The 17,888-nt window shown below is 39.9% G+C and overlaps 1 protein-coding gene across 2 annotated transcripts in view; it reads left to right on the top strand.

Annotated features, from left to right (window-relative positions):
* LOC122400655 (dual specificity protein phosphatase 10-like) overlaps positions 1-17,888 on the top strand; it is a 99,409-nt gene that overhangs the window by 27,064 nt on the left and 54,457 nt on the right. For both annotated transcript variants that reach the window (XM_043402206.1, XM_043402205.1), the window contains one exon: positions 4,487-5,389. In XM_043402206.1, coding sequence (XP_043258141.1) covers positions 4,487-5,389 — 903 coding nt within the window. The remainder of the gene's footprint in view (positions 1-4,486; positions 5,390-17,888) is intronic.

The raw sequence follows: 17,888 nt of genomic DNA, 5'->3' as shown, positions 1-17,888 counted from the left end.
GACGCCTTGGTGTACTCTTTTAGCCTGTACTACCATGATCCGAAAATCACATTAGGGATAAAGACATAGAATTATGTACTAGACTCAACATTCTCTGTATTACTGAGGAAGGTTGAATGACCCAGTCATGACTCCAAGTACTGTTTTCTCGCCATTAGCGAGCATCTACTGCAAACGACTCTATTTGTAAGAGAGAAACAGAATAAATTACTGCAAATTCTTCAAAAATGCAGTTTATATAAGTTTCAGAAATGACAGTTGTTTCGAAGAATATGGAGCCAATGGTTCATCTATTATTTTGTAACCCTTTCAAGGGTCGAAATAGCAAGGATTTAATATAGTCTGATTCTAATGGGACCATTCTGTTCGTCGTTTGTCGAACAAAAGAGTCGGTTGCTCGCGATCCGGTTAAGCCTCGTAATTTCGCGAACGGCGTCGAAACGTCACCTCGAAGGGCCACTGAAAAATCCCCGACGCATCACGTAATTTCTAAGTTGGGCCACCATCGTTCTTGCACCAGGTCTTTCGTAACGTTTCGGGACCACTGGTCGTCGTCCAACTTCCAAATTAGAACCGCTCTCTCCCTGTCGGTGCTCGTAACAATGGCATAATCGCGTTGATGAATTTTCCGGCGATAAATCGAGTTGAAAATTTGGCAGTATTCGTTCCACGAGATCAGTTTAGCGTACAATACCTATTGTATCTGTCTAAGCCTGAGATGGAGCAACATTTTATTCGAGTAACAAATTTATGATGACCGATATCACGCGGCATAGGTCGAGAAGATATACTAATTTTGGGTCAGGTCTGTATTATTTTCAGGTAGCGATAGGCTGAATTTGCCCTTCCATAATTAATTAAATTTCTAGTTAGGTTTTCTCACCCCGTCCCTAATATTTACTTACTAAAACCGCTATATAAATGAATAAATGAAATCTCGCTGAGGCCCCATTAAATAATTCTTCGAGCCAAACTAAATCGGTTGAAACGCTCGATAACGAAATGCTCGGTCATTTTTGTTTAATAAAATGAGACGCACGTCCATCTTGGTTCGTTCACCTCTTTTATCGGCCGTTCTGCACCTGAAACACCGGAACAGCCTAGGAAAAGTGTCTCGACGATTGTATTTAGTCGTTATCTCGCCGCGTTGTGTACAGGAGATACAACCGGTAACGGTGTTGCACACGAACGATTCTAATGCAGCCGACGAACGTGCTTTCACTCTCGACCGAACGGACTGTCGATTGTTATGCAACGCGAGTCGCGGCCATTATTTCAGGTTCGCTTATGAACGACATCCTCCAAGGTTAATAAAATCAATCGTTCGCCTCGATGCCAGTTACTCGGGCCTGATAAAGGATTATGTGTCGCTTAAACAGCCACGCCAAGGCGGTTACACCGACGGCGAAGCACGTGTTACGGTGGGACGCTCGTTTCGTGGCGTCGCGGCGCACACTGGGATTATCGCATTTGCATCATACAGATGGCTGAATCTATTTTCGTGCTCTAATTGTACGGGTTCTGCTCTCCGAATTAACCCTTTTCTCAATTGTTATACCTAACAATTCTCTTTCTATTCTTCTATATGAAATATTTTATAAAACAATGTTTTCAGTGGTCACGTTTCAGCACTTTCGTAAACCAGGAAGATCAGAAAAATATTGTAAAAATTTAAAGCATTTGTTCCCAAAATGAATTTACTCACCAAGAACGTTTGAATTACGCGCCATTCTTTGGACCAGCCATACCTAGATAGGAAGCACCCCTTCATCGATTGTAAAAGTGTTTTATCTAACTTTTAATCCCTTTAATTCGTTGACTGATCGCCAAAACTAAATTTTTTAGCCCATATGGGAAGTATTTAATCTCTTCTAGATCCGCCATTGTACCTAGAGAATCGTTTTGAATCTCTGCGGGAGATTGTTCTATGAAAACGCACGTTTCTTGGCGGCAAAAAGCAACGAGTCGACGTCGAACATAAAACGAGTCGGCTGACATAATGGCTCGGGATCACCGCCATTACCATTCATCCGCGAGACGTCCAATTCTCCGCTTTCGGCCGAGATAATGACTCCCGTAGCACCTGTGCAAGCCGTGGAATATTTTAGTCGTCGAGATCCGCGCGAAGCGACCGCAAACACAAGGAGCGTATTTCGGTAGGCTGACTCATCGCGTCTGTATTGCTATTTAAAAGCACGGAACGTCGGTAACGAGTGTATCGAGTTCAGTATTTACCTTAACATCACGATGATTCCTCGAACGGTTGAACGGTTGTCGGGGGGATCTATTTCTCGCGCCACCGAATGTTTACCAAACACGATCTTTGAGTGATTCGATCGTGTTTGAAATTTATTAGTATTTTACTTCGCTTTAAAATCACCAAAAGGTCTTGTTGAAACTCAACCTAGTCTCTTTTTAACTCCATATTTAAATTTAATTTGAGATTGCTGAATTTCATACGAAATACGACGCAAAATCACACGTTGTAGTATACATATATTTTCACTTACTCTCTGCGTAATCATATGTTCTAAGAATGAAGTGTTTATTAGTGATTCAGATAAGAGTTTGTCATTAAGGCGAACTTATATATACAATAGAAGACAATATACTATAATAGATTAATTATATTAGAATTGTTCTCCAGTAATCTTATAATTCCAATAAAGATAATATTAGTTTGTAAATATAGAAATTAATCTACCAGTTGGAAACTACATTACTTAGATCATTCTTTTTTCTAATTTCTTAGACCATTAGTAAAAAATTCTGTCATTCATATAAAATCTTATAATAATACGATTAATAGGTAATGCGTATCGGAATTAGAGTTATGAGTAAGAAAGTGAAACATTGATAATTAATTATCTGATACATTTGGACAGCGCGTGCAGAATAATGGGTTCCAACAGGATGGTTGAATTTATTATTGGCGATCTTGAATAGTAAGGATAGGTCAATAACTATTCTGCTTTCCTTCGTATGTTAAGAAATAGCAATTGAAAGACTCGAAAATGGTCACTTTTAATTAATAATCGAAGCAACGAAAAAAGAACTATTTGTTCAAAATAGTTGAAATGATTGGTTTCTTGAAAAGAAATATAACTTTGATTAAGAGTGCAAATTATGTATGTAGAATTCACGTTTAAGAAGTCTCAAAAATTTGCACTGAACCTTTTCTATAAGCATACTTTTATTGCCCTGTCTAATCTCATTGTAACAGTCATTGTGTTGTGATCTCCACACCACAACATAATTTCTATCTTATCAATAATGTTGTTGTTCTCGAGAAACGAGCAACTATCGCTTTTCCTGGTATTTTCCTTTCAATGTGTAATTAATTATCGTGGCCTTGGCCATTTTTTCGTTATTTAAATATATTCTACTTCCTGAATCAGATACAATTCTGCGAATCGCGTGTGCATATTTGTCTACAAATATTGCAACATCATAGAAAGTTCCTCGTGGAATACAATTGATTTTTTAACTTTTACGGGTGTCTCCCTATTGTTACCACTCTTATTCGAATAATGATATTTGATATTCGTCAAGTATCGAAATATTAAAGTGCTGGAACAGTTCCAACCCTAGTTGCTACCCGTTCAGCCTGCCCCTCGAGAAATCGTTCTCGCGTCGGTCACGCTCAGAAATCGACAGAGTTAACGACCAGATAGCCAGTACAGCATATGTGCACTGATGTTTTATCGTAGTTCATGACAGTCTAGCAATAAGGAAGCGCGAGATTCCATAAGCCGCGAAACGATCGAGTGACTCACCGATTAAACGTCTCTGAAACGTAGTATCGAGTGTTCGAGATTCGAGTTGTCACTTCGCGACGATAGATTAAAAGGTCGCTGCCACTCTGTTGACGATCGTCTTCTGTCCTCGGGATATCATTGACCCACGCACACGCATTTATTTGTCGCGGTTCGAGATAATAACGCGGACGAAGACACTCGGTGTCGCTGGCTACGACTGTTGCTCGAAATTGTCTAGGCCTAAGCCTATTTGTGAAGTTTCGGTTCTTCATAAATCACGTACGTACATATTCATTAAATACATTAATAAATAAAGAATTTACGAGTACGATAACGCAAACAATTCGATCTGAAATAATACAATTTAGATTCGGGTCAAAATGGACCCAGAACATTCGAGGATCAGAGATCATCCAGGTCTTCTCTAAAATTATATTCGTTACAATACCTTCTTAATAAATCGTGTAAACAGTCTGGAAACCTAGTTTCGTCTTATTTTGGCGCTCGGAGCATCCAGCCCTAAAATATTACCCACCTGTGGGTAGCAGCTCTACAGACATATTTCCTGGTAACGTCAAACCCGAGTTATTAAGGTACTCAGGTGGTCCGACATAATTTTAATTGGAGAATCCGCTCCCCTCCAACCGCGAAAGATTCCGCGGAGGAGCCAACGTCCCGCGCGCAGCCCAGTACTCACGCCACGTCTGACGATCTTCCTTCTTTTACAGCGTCGACGTCGAGGCCGCGTCTCGATATAACCGCGACTGACGTCAAGACAACGCATCTCCAACATCAACACCACCACCAACAGCAGCAGCAGCAGCAGGCGTCATCACCGATGTCGACTCTGGTGTGCTGCGAGCCGGTCTCGGCCGGACGTTCTCGGGACAACCTCAAGCTGGTTCTGAATCGTAGTCTGAGCGAGCCAGGTCCGCCCGCTGGCGCGTCCAGCTTTCTATCCTCCCCTACGTCGACCGTTTCACCGAGCTCGTCCACCAGCAGCGGCGTGGACATCGTCGACGCCAGCGACAGCACTAACTGCAGCCTGAACGCCAGCGGCAGCAGCATCAGCACCACCAGCAGCAGCGGTACTGACTGCGACCACCCTCTGAACGACGTCCACCGTCACTACCACCATCTCCATCACCACCATCACTTCCATCAGCATCAGCTGTCGGCATCAAAGCGCTGCAAACTGGAGACCGTGAGCCTCCCAGCCAGCCCCTGTTCCGAGAACAACACGCTGCAGAGGCAGCTGGTGCTGCAGAGGACCGGCACGGTCACCGCCGACGAACTGGCCCAACGTCTGCTCGGCCAGAAACCGGACAGCAGTCCTGTCCTCCTCGACTGTCGACCCTTCATCCTCTACAACGTGAACCATGTGAGAGGTGCCATCAACGTGAACTGCTCCGATCGGTTCAATCGGAGGAGGCTGCAGTTGGGCAAGGCGACGCTCGCCGACCTAGCCACCACCAGGGAGGGAAAGGAACTCCTACGGAAGAGACACTACAGGGAGGTGGTCGTCTACGACGACTGCACCGACGATCCGGACCGTCTGCCCGTGCAACATCCATTGTTCCTCGTGTTGGTCGCCCTGTTGGAGGACAATAGGGAGCCTGCTCTTCTGATCGGTGAGTAATGCTTTTTTTCTGTACTGTTGTGGAGGTTTTGGGAGGTGGAATCCGATGTCCTGTTAGCGTGAGTTGCGGTTAATTGCTTGTAGAAGCTTGGGTAGGTGGGATTTGTTGCCCTGTCATCGTGAATTAATTATTATGTGTATATAAATAAGTGACGAAGTAAGGAAAGATCAGAAGTCCTGACATATTTAATCTAAGTAATTATCTACACATAAATAAGTGAAGAAGCATAAAATTTTATTGAAAAGATTTACAATTCGTTGTATTGTGGCTAAGAATATTTAATATTTAATACTTTTCCTGTTGTAAATTACTGTTTTTTTCAATAAGTATTTCTGATAATAGACTTTTCATTGTGCAACACACATAAATGAGGTGGTTTATAAAAGTACGATAGAAACTGAAGAAGCATAAAGATTATTATAGGAAGTATAAAACTTATGGGGAATGTTGTGCCACGATTAAGTAGAATGAGTACAGTGTCGAGTAAGACACAGTCGCAGGCCTCACGAAGGCTGACTAGCTGTCTGACCCAACACTGGACGCGATTCCTTCGAGGATTGATTTTTCTTTCCACATGAATCCACTTTTTTTTTATGTATAAAAACTTTTCGTTTATGTTTCACTTAGACCAAACGTTTTTGACTCAATTTATACTTAACACTAGTTTACGAATACTCGCGAATTTTATTGTAATTCGCTGTGTTGACAGTTATTTTAAAATACAGTTTTTCTTTTAATTAGGGCATATATATATACCATTACATAAATTGCTAACAAATAATATTTATTTCTATAACGATAAGTTTAGAATCTGAATGCTTGAACTAATGCTTAATTCGAACTAAATGTTTGCCATCGTTGGATCGAAGCATGACTTTTTTAATAAAAGTAAATTTATGTTTCCTCCTCTTTTTACATCATTTTTCCAACGTCACTTATGTATATATAGAAACAATTACACGATCGTTTAAACATTTATTCGTCTTCGATAATACAGTATGATACATTCGAAAAGGGCAGGTGATGGGTTCAAGACGGTTTAATAATTTTTTTTTATTTCGCGTGAATTTTACTGGCGAAAAAGCACGCGTCGTAACGTTATATTTGTTGTTTGTTGTTTACGTAAGATCACGTGGGAGCGCCTGACTTTCGGAAATAACGATGATGCAGACCGCCTCGAAAGTTGCGTCTGCGCTTTTTCTTTCCACGACGTCGAATCTCCGTTCGATCGTGAAACGACAAATGTTGCGGAACAGTCCTCGCTATTTACCATAAACAACAACGATAGTTTCAACAATGGCAATTTTGTGAAAGTTTCCGCGCGGAACGCCAACCATATTTTCTCACAGTTTTCATAATGGGTATTGTGACTATTGTGCAGTGTCTTATATCGTACATCGATATGCATTAAAATTTAAAATTACGAAAAATTAAAATGTAGATGTCATTCACACGCGTGTAACGTGACTTCCAATGCAAATTAAAATTTAAATGTCATTCATAAACGACGTTTTTTTACAAATTGTTTCGAACATGTGAGATTGTATAATTACCATATATTTCCTGACAAATTGCCCGTATGTATTTACGATTTCTAAACATCTACGTTTTAAACATCTTAGACCTTCGACTCGACCATCTTTTTTCTAAAAACCACAAGGTAGCTTGCACTATTCTCCGAAATTTTTATCGTTATTGCTCGAAGATGTTTCCTTGCAAATTGCCTATAAAAATTTGCGGTCTCTCTGTGCGAATTAAATCCTTCCGATTTACCATTTTATTATACCGAATGTCTGTGAGATAATTCTCGTCGCGTAACGTTCGCGGTAATCGTTCTCCAAGTACCATTTTTACCATTCGTTTTCGCGAAGGCCTCGAGAGGAAATATTCCGAGCTAAAGTGGGAAACGGCAAAAAAGGTGCACGTTTTTCACAGCCAGCGCGGTCTCCATGCTCGTTTCGCTCTGCTAAATTAGGTGGGCGATGAATTAAACGGGAAACTGAATGGAAAATGTCGAGGAAACGTGGGTGGAAAGATTGCGTATCGTCGGTGGCTCGTGCTCCTCTCTATCGGGACTCGAGTAACAGTACTCCCGATACGTACTCCACTAAACGCGTTTTCTCGCGCTCGTTCCGTCGAAACGCGCGCGTACGTGCTCGTTTTACGGAATGCGACTTGCCTGCAACGTCCGCGCGCCAAACCAGACGACCACGATCCATTGACGAGACTTCGAACGAGTTCTTCGCTTTTCCGTGACGATCCGCGCGCTGCACCTGGCGCCATTCCTATCATTGAACCTTGTTTCATCCGTCGTCAGGATCTTTAAACGTTCTCGATCGTCGATGCCGATAAAGATCACATGTTCTCTTATCTCCGTCAATTTTTACCATTCCACCGGACGACTGGAATAAACATTCTGATACCTATCGAACCCCATTAGTTGCATTAATCTACTCGATCTCGACTTTTCTTTCCTTTCGGCAAAAACAATATTCTCGCGTGCCACAAGTTATTTAGAGTCTAATAAATGTAGTTGAATTTTTATAATTGTAGCGATATTTTTGGACAATGATTCAATGATATTTATAGAGTTACTGTTACTTCATTTCTTCCGTTGTGCGGAACCTAAACGTTTCTTGATCGTCGATGTGGATAAGGATTATACATTTTCTTATTTTAATCTTTTTTATTTTGTTGGACGACTGGAATATAAGCATACCGATTCCTATCGTGCTCCATTAGTTGCATTAATCTATTCGATCTCGATTTTTTTTTAAATAATATTCGCGTGACTCAAGCTATTTAGTGTTTAATAAATGTAGTTGAATTTTTGGATTGTGATCCAATGATATTTATAGACTTCTCTTCAAATATCTCTATCTCGTAAATTTTTCGCAATTCCAATATTCCAGGTGAATTCAGTGAGTGCTCGAATTCAGCAAGAAAAGATTTCGCGCTGGTGGTAAAAATAAACTCCAGTTTCGTTAATCGGTGTAAATCATACGTTCCAAAGATAATCGCAAAAAGCGCGTCGCTCGATGTGCGCCGACCTCCGCGACCCGCGGTCGTAATTTGTTAATGGTCCGTAAGATTGATAACCTTTTCTTTTACAGCGGCAGCGTATCTTTCCGTTACAACGTCCGCGCGCGATCGTTGCACGTATTGTTTGGATCGGCGAGGATCTAGCGATCCCGATAACGCGACGCGCGAAGTCATCGTAACGACGACGCAGAAAACGCGGCTGAATGTAGTAAACAGGATCCCCGAGCAAACGACTCGCGGTGAATTAGACGCGAGGAGGCTTGTGCAAGAGCAACGAGCCGCGTGCTGAATGAAACGTTGAAAATGTAACGCGACGCTTGCAGCTTGCGTGCGCAAAAAATTTTCCACGGCCTCGCGAATCGAGCGACTCGCTCGCGCTCAAAGAGTTTTCTAGGATGACGCGATCGCGACGGAAAGTTTTCGACCGTGCGGAGGCAAAACAGCTCGCAAAAAAGACGATATTCCCACAGGGGCGGATCCAGAACACTTGCTTAAAGAGGAGGGGGACGAAAACTGTCGGGTGGGGATCGTCGACTCTCAAAAGGAGTTGATATTGGACTGGAAAAAGATTTCTTATTCATAGAGAGCTACTCCAAAATTGGCATGTCTACATGGATATTTTGCCTAGATAATTTTTTCAAATTTCAGTACTTGTCTTGCTATCAAACTGGCACTAACAGCATTTTCAAACTATTCCAAGGTTTATTGCTACTAATGAAAGAACTTTCCACAACCTGGCATTTCGAAAATTGAAAAATCGTGTTAACAGCAGTTCGTAGCGTTTCGCAAATGGAATTTACGAATTTTTGTTCAATTTATTTCCCAATTTGCACCGCAACGGATCGAAAGGTGAATGGTTAATTGAAAGGTGAAACGCCCAAAATGCAACAACGTGAAAGTGGACGCTGATTGCGACGAAATATTGCAACTTCGTCGCGAGGGGAGGGGGAGAAGGCGTAGGTGGACTTGCACGTCCAGTTTTGAAAAACAATGACGCGTAGATGGGGATGGAGCGATGGCGAGGCGCGAACTGTGACGCTCGCGAATCGTATCGCGATGTTCGACGTTTGGCAAACGGAATCAGGGACGGGAGCAACCCGGTGGCATAGTGTAGTGCGCAAATTCTGGCCGACTATTCGCGGTGTCATCTCCGACATGAGTCATTCCTATGAATAGATCCCCCACCTTTGGTCGCCGCGGCGCGCGTATATCGCCGGTGACTTCGGCCCCTGCGACGTCTTTCTGCTCTCTCCCTCCATCGCCATTTTCCACCTATCGTGCTAACCGACGGTTCGCGCGCACGGTCTCGTAACGTTTCCGACGATACGCCAGCGAAAAATTAGGTTTTCTTCCGGTATCCGCATCGTTCGTATCTTGGATCGTTGCGTTACGAGATCTAGATTCTTCGATCTACTTCTGAATCGAATCGTCCATTTTGTCGTATCTTCAACGGGGCGTTTAAAAGCATACAAGTATCTCCTGGATAAGATGATAGTTAGGTTGCAAAACAAAGAACTAAATTATTTGTTATTAATAAATTATTTATTAAGGGGGTATTCTAGTGTGAAGTGCATTTTTTTAGACTTTCCTGGAGAATTTTATGAGAGTAAACTATAATACCTTTTGCAGTCAAATTCACAAGGTTTATTTCTACATGTGTCAGTTATTTTGTAAAAATTTTTGGGCGAGAAAAAATTAAAATTGGTGGCAATGCATACCCTCAAATATAGTCGCTTTTAAGAAAGGTCGTCTCACGGTATCCATGATTCCCCATGAATGAAAAAACCTGAAAGATTCTGAATTAGTATGAATTTAGCTATACCTGGTACTAGAACGAAAGAAAACAGTCGATAATTTAAAAAATGGCAACACTTTGAAGTTCGATTATCAATTTTTTCATTTTTTTTATTTCTAATTTTGGGGCCCAAAAAAATATAAAATAACAATTTTGCGTTGATTCTAGTACGAGCTATACATTATAGTTATACACGTACTGAATGTGCATCTAAAATTTTAAGTCAATTGGTCAAGTAGACTTTGAGATATCATGTGGACACCGTTTTGGTAAACATACTTTCGAGAAAAACTCTTTTAAAGTTTCGTATTCCTATAAGAATACGTCCACCATCACGTCCTTTAAACAACCGTAACTTCGTTAATTTTAGGAATTTAAGCATAAGGTTTTGCAAATATATTTTTCAAATTATATTCTTTAAAAAAATTTTGTCAAAGGTTCGCACTAGAATTCCCCCTTAAAACGTTAAAGTTAGAGGATCCAGTGTGCCTACGAAGGGTTAATATTGTTATAATAATTTTCGCTCGTGAACCGTGGTAGAATTCCATTATCTAAACTACGTCGCGTTAAAAAGATTAAGAACCAGTGTTTCAGGTGTTGCCAATTTTATTAGCAGCCCATATCTTTTAATTCGAAATATCTCATTTTTTAATCTTTTTCCTATCGTCATTTTTTTTGTATTTCGTACGCGAGACTTTATTTTTCTTGTTTATAATAACGAATGATCTCATCCTCGGTCCTCTATTTTTCTTTTTGGGTCACGAACGATTTAGCGTCTCATTTTTTTATTTACAAGCAATGGTTTCCAAGCTCCTCTTTATTACTCATAGGCGATATTTTTGGAGGTGTCGCTTTTTTTTTAAGATTTGACGATCGTCAGCTTCGAAGGCGTTCGCGAAACCAGTCGATCGTGAGCGGACTCGCTTGCACGTTACACGGCCGTGCAAATCGTCGGGAGTGACTATCCTGACAGGGGAAATTGTTGTCAGTAGTTCAGCAGGTAACGCAAATCGGGTCGCTTATCTGCAGCCGCTCTAACTCGCGTTCGAAACGTTATTTATCAGCGTTGAAACGCCGCGGCCTTCTCGAATGCACGTGTAAACGCCAACTTTTTCCAGACGATTCGAGCAAGTCGAGTGCTCGAATAATTGCATGCTCGAACGCCGCGAATTAACTTGGATTTTTCGAGCATTCGAATGTCACGGATCTTCGAATAAATGAATAATGTATGGCCACAAATGAATTTCGAACGTTCGAGCATTCCCAGCTTTAACGCATAAAATCGATCGGAGAGAAAATTTTTCCCGATAAACGACAAATATCTGTGCATGACTGTGCTAGGTAAATAATACTCGACAATGCATATGCATAACCCTCGAGTAGAAAAAACAGTGTCAGCCTTAGAATTATGAAAAACTGTATGACTCATTGCATCGGATGGCCTTCTGGCTTCGACTTGCGTGAAAATCGATCGTAGAAATTACCTTTTTATGTGTGAGCAAATAAATATTAGCTGCTGATTCAGAAATATGAAATTTCTTTTTATTCTGTCCGATGAATTCACATTATTATAATCTCTAACTTTTTGTAGTAGATTTTTTGCGTTCTACATTTCGACAAATTCGAGAGCCATCGATAATATATTTCATTTACAAAAATGTTAGCTCGATCTAACCACTGACAAATGCCTCCATTTTTTAAATACAGGTGATCTAGATTACTTTCGAGCATCGAAACCATTTAATTTTTTCTATCTCGTATCGTTTTAACGTTCGATGAATTCGCGTGATATAATTTGGGTATATAAATGTGTTCAGTTCTCGTTCTCGCCACCAGAGGTGTCGCTCTCTCGCAAGCGCTTGACTGATATATGCAGACCTAACCCAATGTCCCAGTAAGACAGAGAAAACCTTATTGATGAGTCCACTAGGAGACCCTGGACGAAACGCTTCCTTTTCCTTTTCTTACTGTTGAATATTTATTGGCTAAATAAATACGACAAAGTTAAGAAAATGCTGTTCTTAGCTTGACAGTTTTCTGCAAATTGAAAAAAAACGAGACGTTCAAGGGATGCAATAAGTCCTCCTCAGGTAGTAGTGACCTTTGCAAGGGAGGGGACTGCACCAATGGATGCAAATTTTCAGTAAAAATACATGCATGCAATGCTTATTCTCAACACTTACTTCCAAACCATCTCGCTTAGAAATTCGTCCATTTAGCAAAGGTATAAAAATCTATGAAAAGGGGAAAGAAATCGGCGGGTGAAAGAGGATTCCCAGACAACCGGAAAGAGAACGTGCCGGCGCCAAGGAACGATCATCGTGCCACGATTCTTTGGACACTTCGGAATCCGCTGGATTTCAGCCAAAGAGGAGCGACGACCGTTGCCGATTATCGGTCCTCCCACTATCCGCGCGACCTCGTCCTTTCCCGAGCCGATCGCGGACACCGTGTCGCGAAACGACACCGATACTCGATCGTTCGACGTCAACAACGTTTCGACGATCGCTCGGATATCGATTATTTATCGAACCGGGCTACCGGGACTGTTGGACGATGTCGAAAACAGCGCCGCGATAACCGATTGCTGGCAAGGTGAACATTGACGGATGCCATTAGATATCGTGCAGTCATTAATTAATCGCTATCCGCCGGTAATCGGAGCGGTCGCGTATCGCTGGAACGCGGCTCGTTATCTTCTAATCGATTTTACCTGTTCGAAATATTGTTTCCGATCGACGTTCGGCCCGATCGACACTCGTCATCGACTTTACGCTCGGAACGTTGGAATTTGGAAACCTTGACACTCTTACGACGCGTTACGCTTTCTTTGTTTCCGCTGCTAATTGAGTCTTTGGAGCACAACAGGCGCGGCAGGTGTCATTCGTCTAGTTTAGTCTATTTTTCGTCGAAGATAAACAACTCGGATTAAAAATAATAATATTGAGAAAAATAAAACTCAACGTACTTTGTTCGTCGCTTTTCGTTCGATGCGTAAATATGAAAGTAATTATTTCCATTATACGTCAGCACGTATGTACTTTTTACAATCTACCTGTCTTGATTGTTTCTAATCGATATTATAATAGTTAGACGTGTGCTCGATACTACGAGCATCGGGGAATATCAGATTTTCTACAATAGAAATGGTCAGATGGCAAAACTTGATACGTTAGTTTTTTGTCAAAATAGTGATACGAGCTTTTCTCTCGTATGAGTCTGTATCTAGATAAAATTTATTAGTTTGCAAAATATGACGCTGTTTATCACAAACAGTTCGTGACATAACAAATCTTTTTTTATTCTAAAATGACATACTGTCAGTTTTTGTTATTAGAATAAGGAAATATTGAAAGGAAATATCAAAAATGTATCAAACCGCGGAGAGCAATAGATACGTGTTTCTCGTCAATCTATATTTACAATTTCGGCACTCTTCCTCAAACTGTTTATGTCATGAAAGAGAGTAACCATATTGCGAGAGCTGAAAGTCTCGTTTAACATAATCCTGATATCTGATGTCAATAGATCATCGGTTCGTATCGTTATCGATCAATTACGAAATATTAAAATTATACACGTTTCTTCGTATAAAAACTAGGAATAACTTCTTACAACTGTCTTTAATTGATCTAAATGCTGAATCACTAATTTCGTAAAAAGTTCTAGATATTCGTAGCTAATAAAATAAACATTTTTAGCTTGTCTTAATCACCTATCTGATATCCGTCGTAATTTTTTAATGTTTGAAAATATGCACATTTGGCAATTCCTATTCATGTGTTCCTAATAACAGCTTACAACCCAAAGAAATTACCTAATTATACCTAGTGCCTTTTTGTTATTTTTATAGAACATAACTTCGTTATTACAGACAATCTATTTTAATATTTTCCAGAAACAAGTGGCTTAAACATATTCTATTTGATAATTATTTCTTCTTTTTTTCGTCCATAAACAAAATATCGTTTACAAATTATTTAACAAAGTTATTTAACAACAAGTTATTTAAGGAAGGATATAACATAACGAATACCTATTCTATCGAACAAATTTTCTTTATTTGAAGATAAACATACATTTTATTATTATTCACAGTTAAAATAAAATACAGTAGACAAAAGAAACTTCAACTAGTTCAATTTTCTTTTTTCTTTATTAACAGACATTTAAAAAATTTAACATAGTCAAGTTCAATTGAGATTAATATAGGAAATTTATTAAGACATTTTTAATTGATTAGGATTTTCCAGTATGCCTGTATCTCTATTAAGGTTAACGGTGCAAACGATTTTTCTAATTGCTTATCTTCGTTGCAACGTTTCATCGATATAAATTTCAACTTAAACAGCAACTATCCTGAATGATGATGTTAATTCTGACGAATCTGTGGATGAACTTTGACAATTAAAATGCTCGCAAAGAATCAGCATGTCTCGAGCGGACAGATAATTTTCATACGATTTCTACTAAACTATAAATCGTGATAGAAGTCGTTTCGCGTTAGTATTTTATGGATTCAAATTCAAATTCAAATTATGGATAACAAAACCTTCTCGTGTACCGATTGAAAAATGTTTTTCATCAAAATTCTCGAACAGACTAGCCCCGTTAAGAAACAGTCTATTTTATTTCTTTACATCGAGGAACGAAATTTATCGTTCGATCGTTCTCTGAAAATACCGATCCCACGTGCCCCACGGTCGTTTTCGACGTCGACTTCGTCAGAACTCCAATAGGGAATAATTCTTGCCTCGCGTCAGAGCGACCCGTTTAAATTTATCTTCGATTTGCGTCACGGAGTTCGGTTTATTGCCAGTAAAAGCTCAAAAGCTTCCAGTCTGCCGGCCAGTCCCGACGATTGTTGTTGCAAGATCCCAGTTACGCGGCGTTTTCGAGTAGCCTCCATCGCTCTCGTCTGTGATTCAAAAGTTCCTCCCGCAGGAAACGTTCAAAACTGTATTCTAAGCGATCTATCCCATGACTAGATCGCAGAAATTTTAATTCTCAAAAAACTACAGAGTGCACTTAATATGCAAACTTATAAGAAATACTTCAAATAAGATACGAATTATTATGTTTAGGGGTTGAGCCAACCCTCTACAAAGCTCTCTGCCCGCAGTCTATTCATAACTGATATTAACTTTTTCAATCATTGATCCAGCTATCGGATAGATGTTTTATAGACGTCGAATTCTGCGCAGATTTCTCGCGTTTCATCTAGATATGATTTTTTGCACGTCTCTGCCACGAGGCCCGCGCGAGCACCTGGTCCGATTATAAATACATCTACGTCGAATCTTCTCGAGGCCGAGTCGAGGGGGTTATCGACTGTCCACGGTCGAAGGATATTGCTTTTTCGTACGATGACGACCGCGCAGGGCGGTTAACTTAGCGATGAACTAAGCGACGACGTTCCGCGACGACGCAGAAACGCCTCGAAAGCACAACAAACAGAGAACGACACTCGTACGCGCGGTTCTTCCGCGTTCCTAATCACGCCGAATCATGCACTTTCCCAAGAAATTCTATTCCACCCGTTAGTTAAAGAAATCAGGCCCCTAGAAAATTTTCTTCCTTCAAGTTCCCACTCATTTTTGCGGGAATCCCCACCGATCCATTATAATACTTTCATTGATAACACTGACAGTTCGACAATAGAATTTGATTCAGCGTATCTTATCGACAGTTTAATCCTTTATCAAATGAATTTTTTATTTGTTTTTTCCTCATTATTCAACGACTTTATTCGTTAAATTATGTAAAGAAATGCGTAGGTACAGACATCTGTAAATTGGTATTATATTGATCTAATATATCAATAGTATCCCTATGTAGGCATGTATGTGAGGATAAACGTATAATTATATCTAATTATTGTAGTGAATGTTTAAAACCCCAACGTCTAAAGCGAAACTCTTATCAAATAAAAACAAAGAATGTTAAACATTTTTTAAAAATCTTTCCCAAAGTTTAAACGATTGTAAGGTTTGCATTGCTTTTATATAATTTAAAAAATTCCACGATAAAACTTCGCACGGGTGAAAATATAATAAACATTTGATGTTCTATAATGAATAATTAAAACAAATACTCGTCGCAGAGTCGACTAAACAGAAGTAATATTATGGAGTTGAAAGAAGAGTAACAGAAATATTCTTCTAATATAAAAGTTTGCGAAATAGACTTTTGGTACCAAAATGGCGCCCGTTGTACCGAAATTACTCATCACTGAATTAATTAACCAGAAGTAATATTTTGGAGTACAAAGGGGAGTGAAACAAAAATATTCTTCGAATATAAAAGATGTAAAATAGACTTTTGGTACCAAAATGGCGCCTGTTGTACCAAATTAGTCGTCACAGAGTTAACTAACAGAAGTAATATTTTGGAGTACAAAGGGGAGTGAAACAAAAATATTCTTCGAATATAAAAGTCGTAGAATAGACTTTTGGTACCAAAATGGCGCCCGTTGTACCGAAATTACTCATCACTGAATTAATTAACCAGAAGTAGTATTTTGGAGTTTAAAGGAGAATGAAACAAATATTCTTCGAATATAAAAGTCGTAAAATAGACTTTTGGTACCAAAATGGCGCCCGTTGTACCGAAATTACTCGTCACTGAATTAATTAATCAGAAGTAATATTTTGGAGTACAAAGGAGAATGAAACAAATATTCTTCGAATATAAAAGTCGTAAAATAGACTTTTGGTACCAAAATGGCGCCCGTTGTACCGAAATTACTCGTCACTGAATTAATTAATCAGAAGTAATATTTTGGAGTTCAAAGGAGAATGAAACAAATATTCTTCGAATATAAAAGTCGTAAAATAGACTTTTGGTACCAAAACGGCGCCCGCTGTAGCGAAATTACTCGTCACAGAGTTAACTAACGGAAGTAATATTTTGGAATACAAAGGAGAATGAAACAAATATTCTTCGAATATAAAAGTCGTAAAATAGACTTTTGGTACCAAAATGGCGCCTGTTGTACCAAATTAGTCGTCACAGAGTTAACTAACAGAAGTAATATTTTGGAGTACAAAGGGGAGTGAAACAAAAATATTCTTCGAATATAAAAGTCGTAGAATAGACTTTTGGTACCAAAATGGCGCCCGTTGTACCGAAATTACTCATCACTGAATTCATTAACCAGAAGTAATATTTTGGAGTTCAAAGGAGAATGAAACAAATATTCTTCGAATATAAAAGTCGTAAAATAGACTTTTGGTACCAAAACGGCGCCCGCTGTAGCGAAATTACTCGTCACAGAGTTAACTAACGGAAGTAATATTTTGGAATACAAAGGGGAGTGAAACAAAAATATTCTTCGAATATAAAATAGACTTTTGGTTCCAAAATGGCGGCCGTCGTGGGAGATTGGTCTAAATCGGTATCAGGAGCGACGGTTTCTTCCCTCTTTCGCAAGACGAGGAAAGATTAGAGCGTCTGTCGTAACGACTCTCTCGCGGAGATCGAGCAATTCTCGAAGAGCTGCTAAAAAAAGTGCGCCGCCGTCGAGTCGAGCGACGCATTCTTCGGGCGAGAAAAGCCAGTTTAAATTCACCGATGAACTAAGCGCCACCCGGCTCGCTCGGGCGATATCGCTCTCGGGGAGATAAAGACGAAGCGATTCGAATCGCGTTCGCA

This window comes from Colletes gigas, unplaced genomic scaffold (genome assembly GCF_013123115.1).
Source record: "Colletes gigas isolate AHSC1104 unplaced genomic scaffold, ASM1312311v1 Colletes_gigas_Sc00019, whole genome shotgun sequence".
Lineage (NCBI taxonomy): Eukaryota > Metazoa > Arthropoda > Insecta > Hymenoptera > Colletidae > Colletes > Colletes gigas.
Note: the sequence above shows the minus strand (reverse complement) of the source record. Positions and strands in the feature narration are given on the sequence as shown.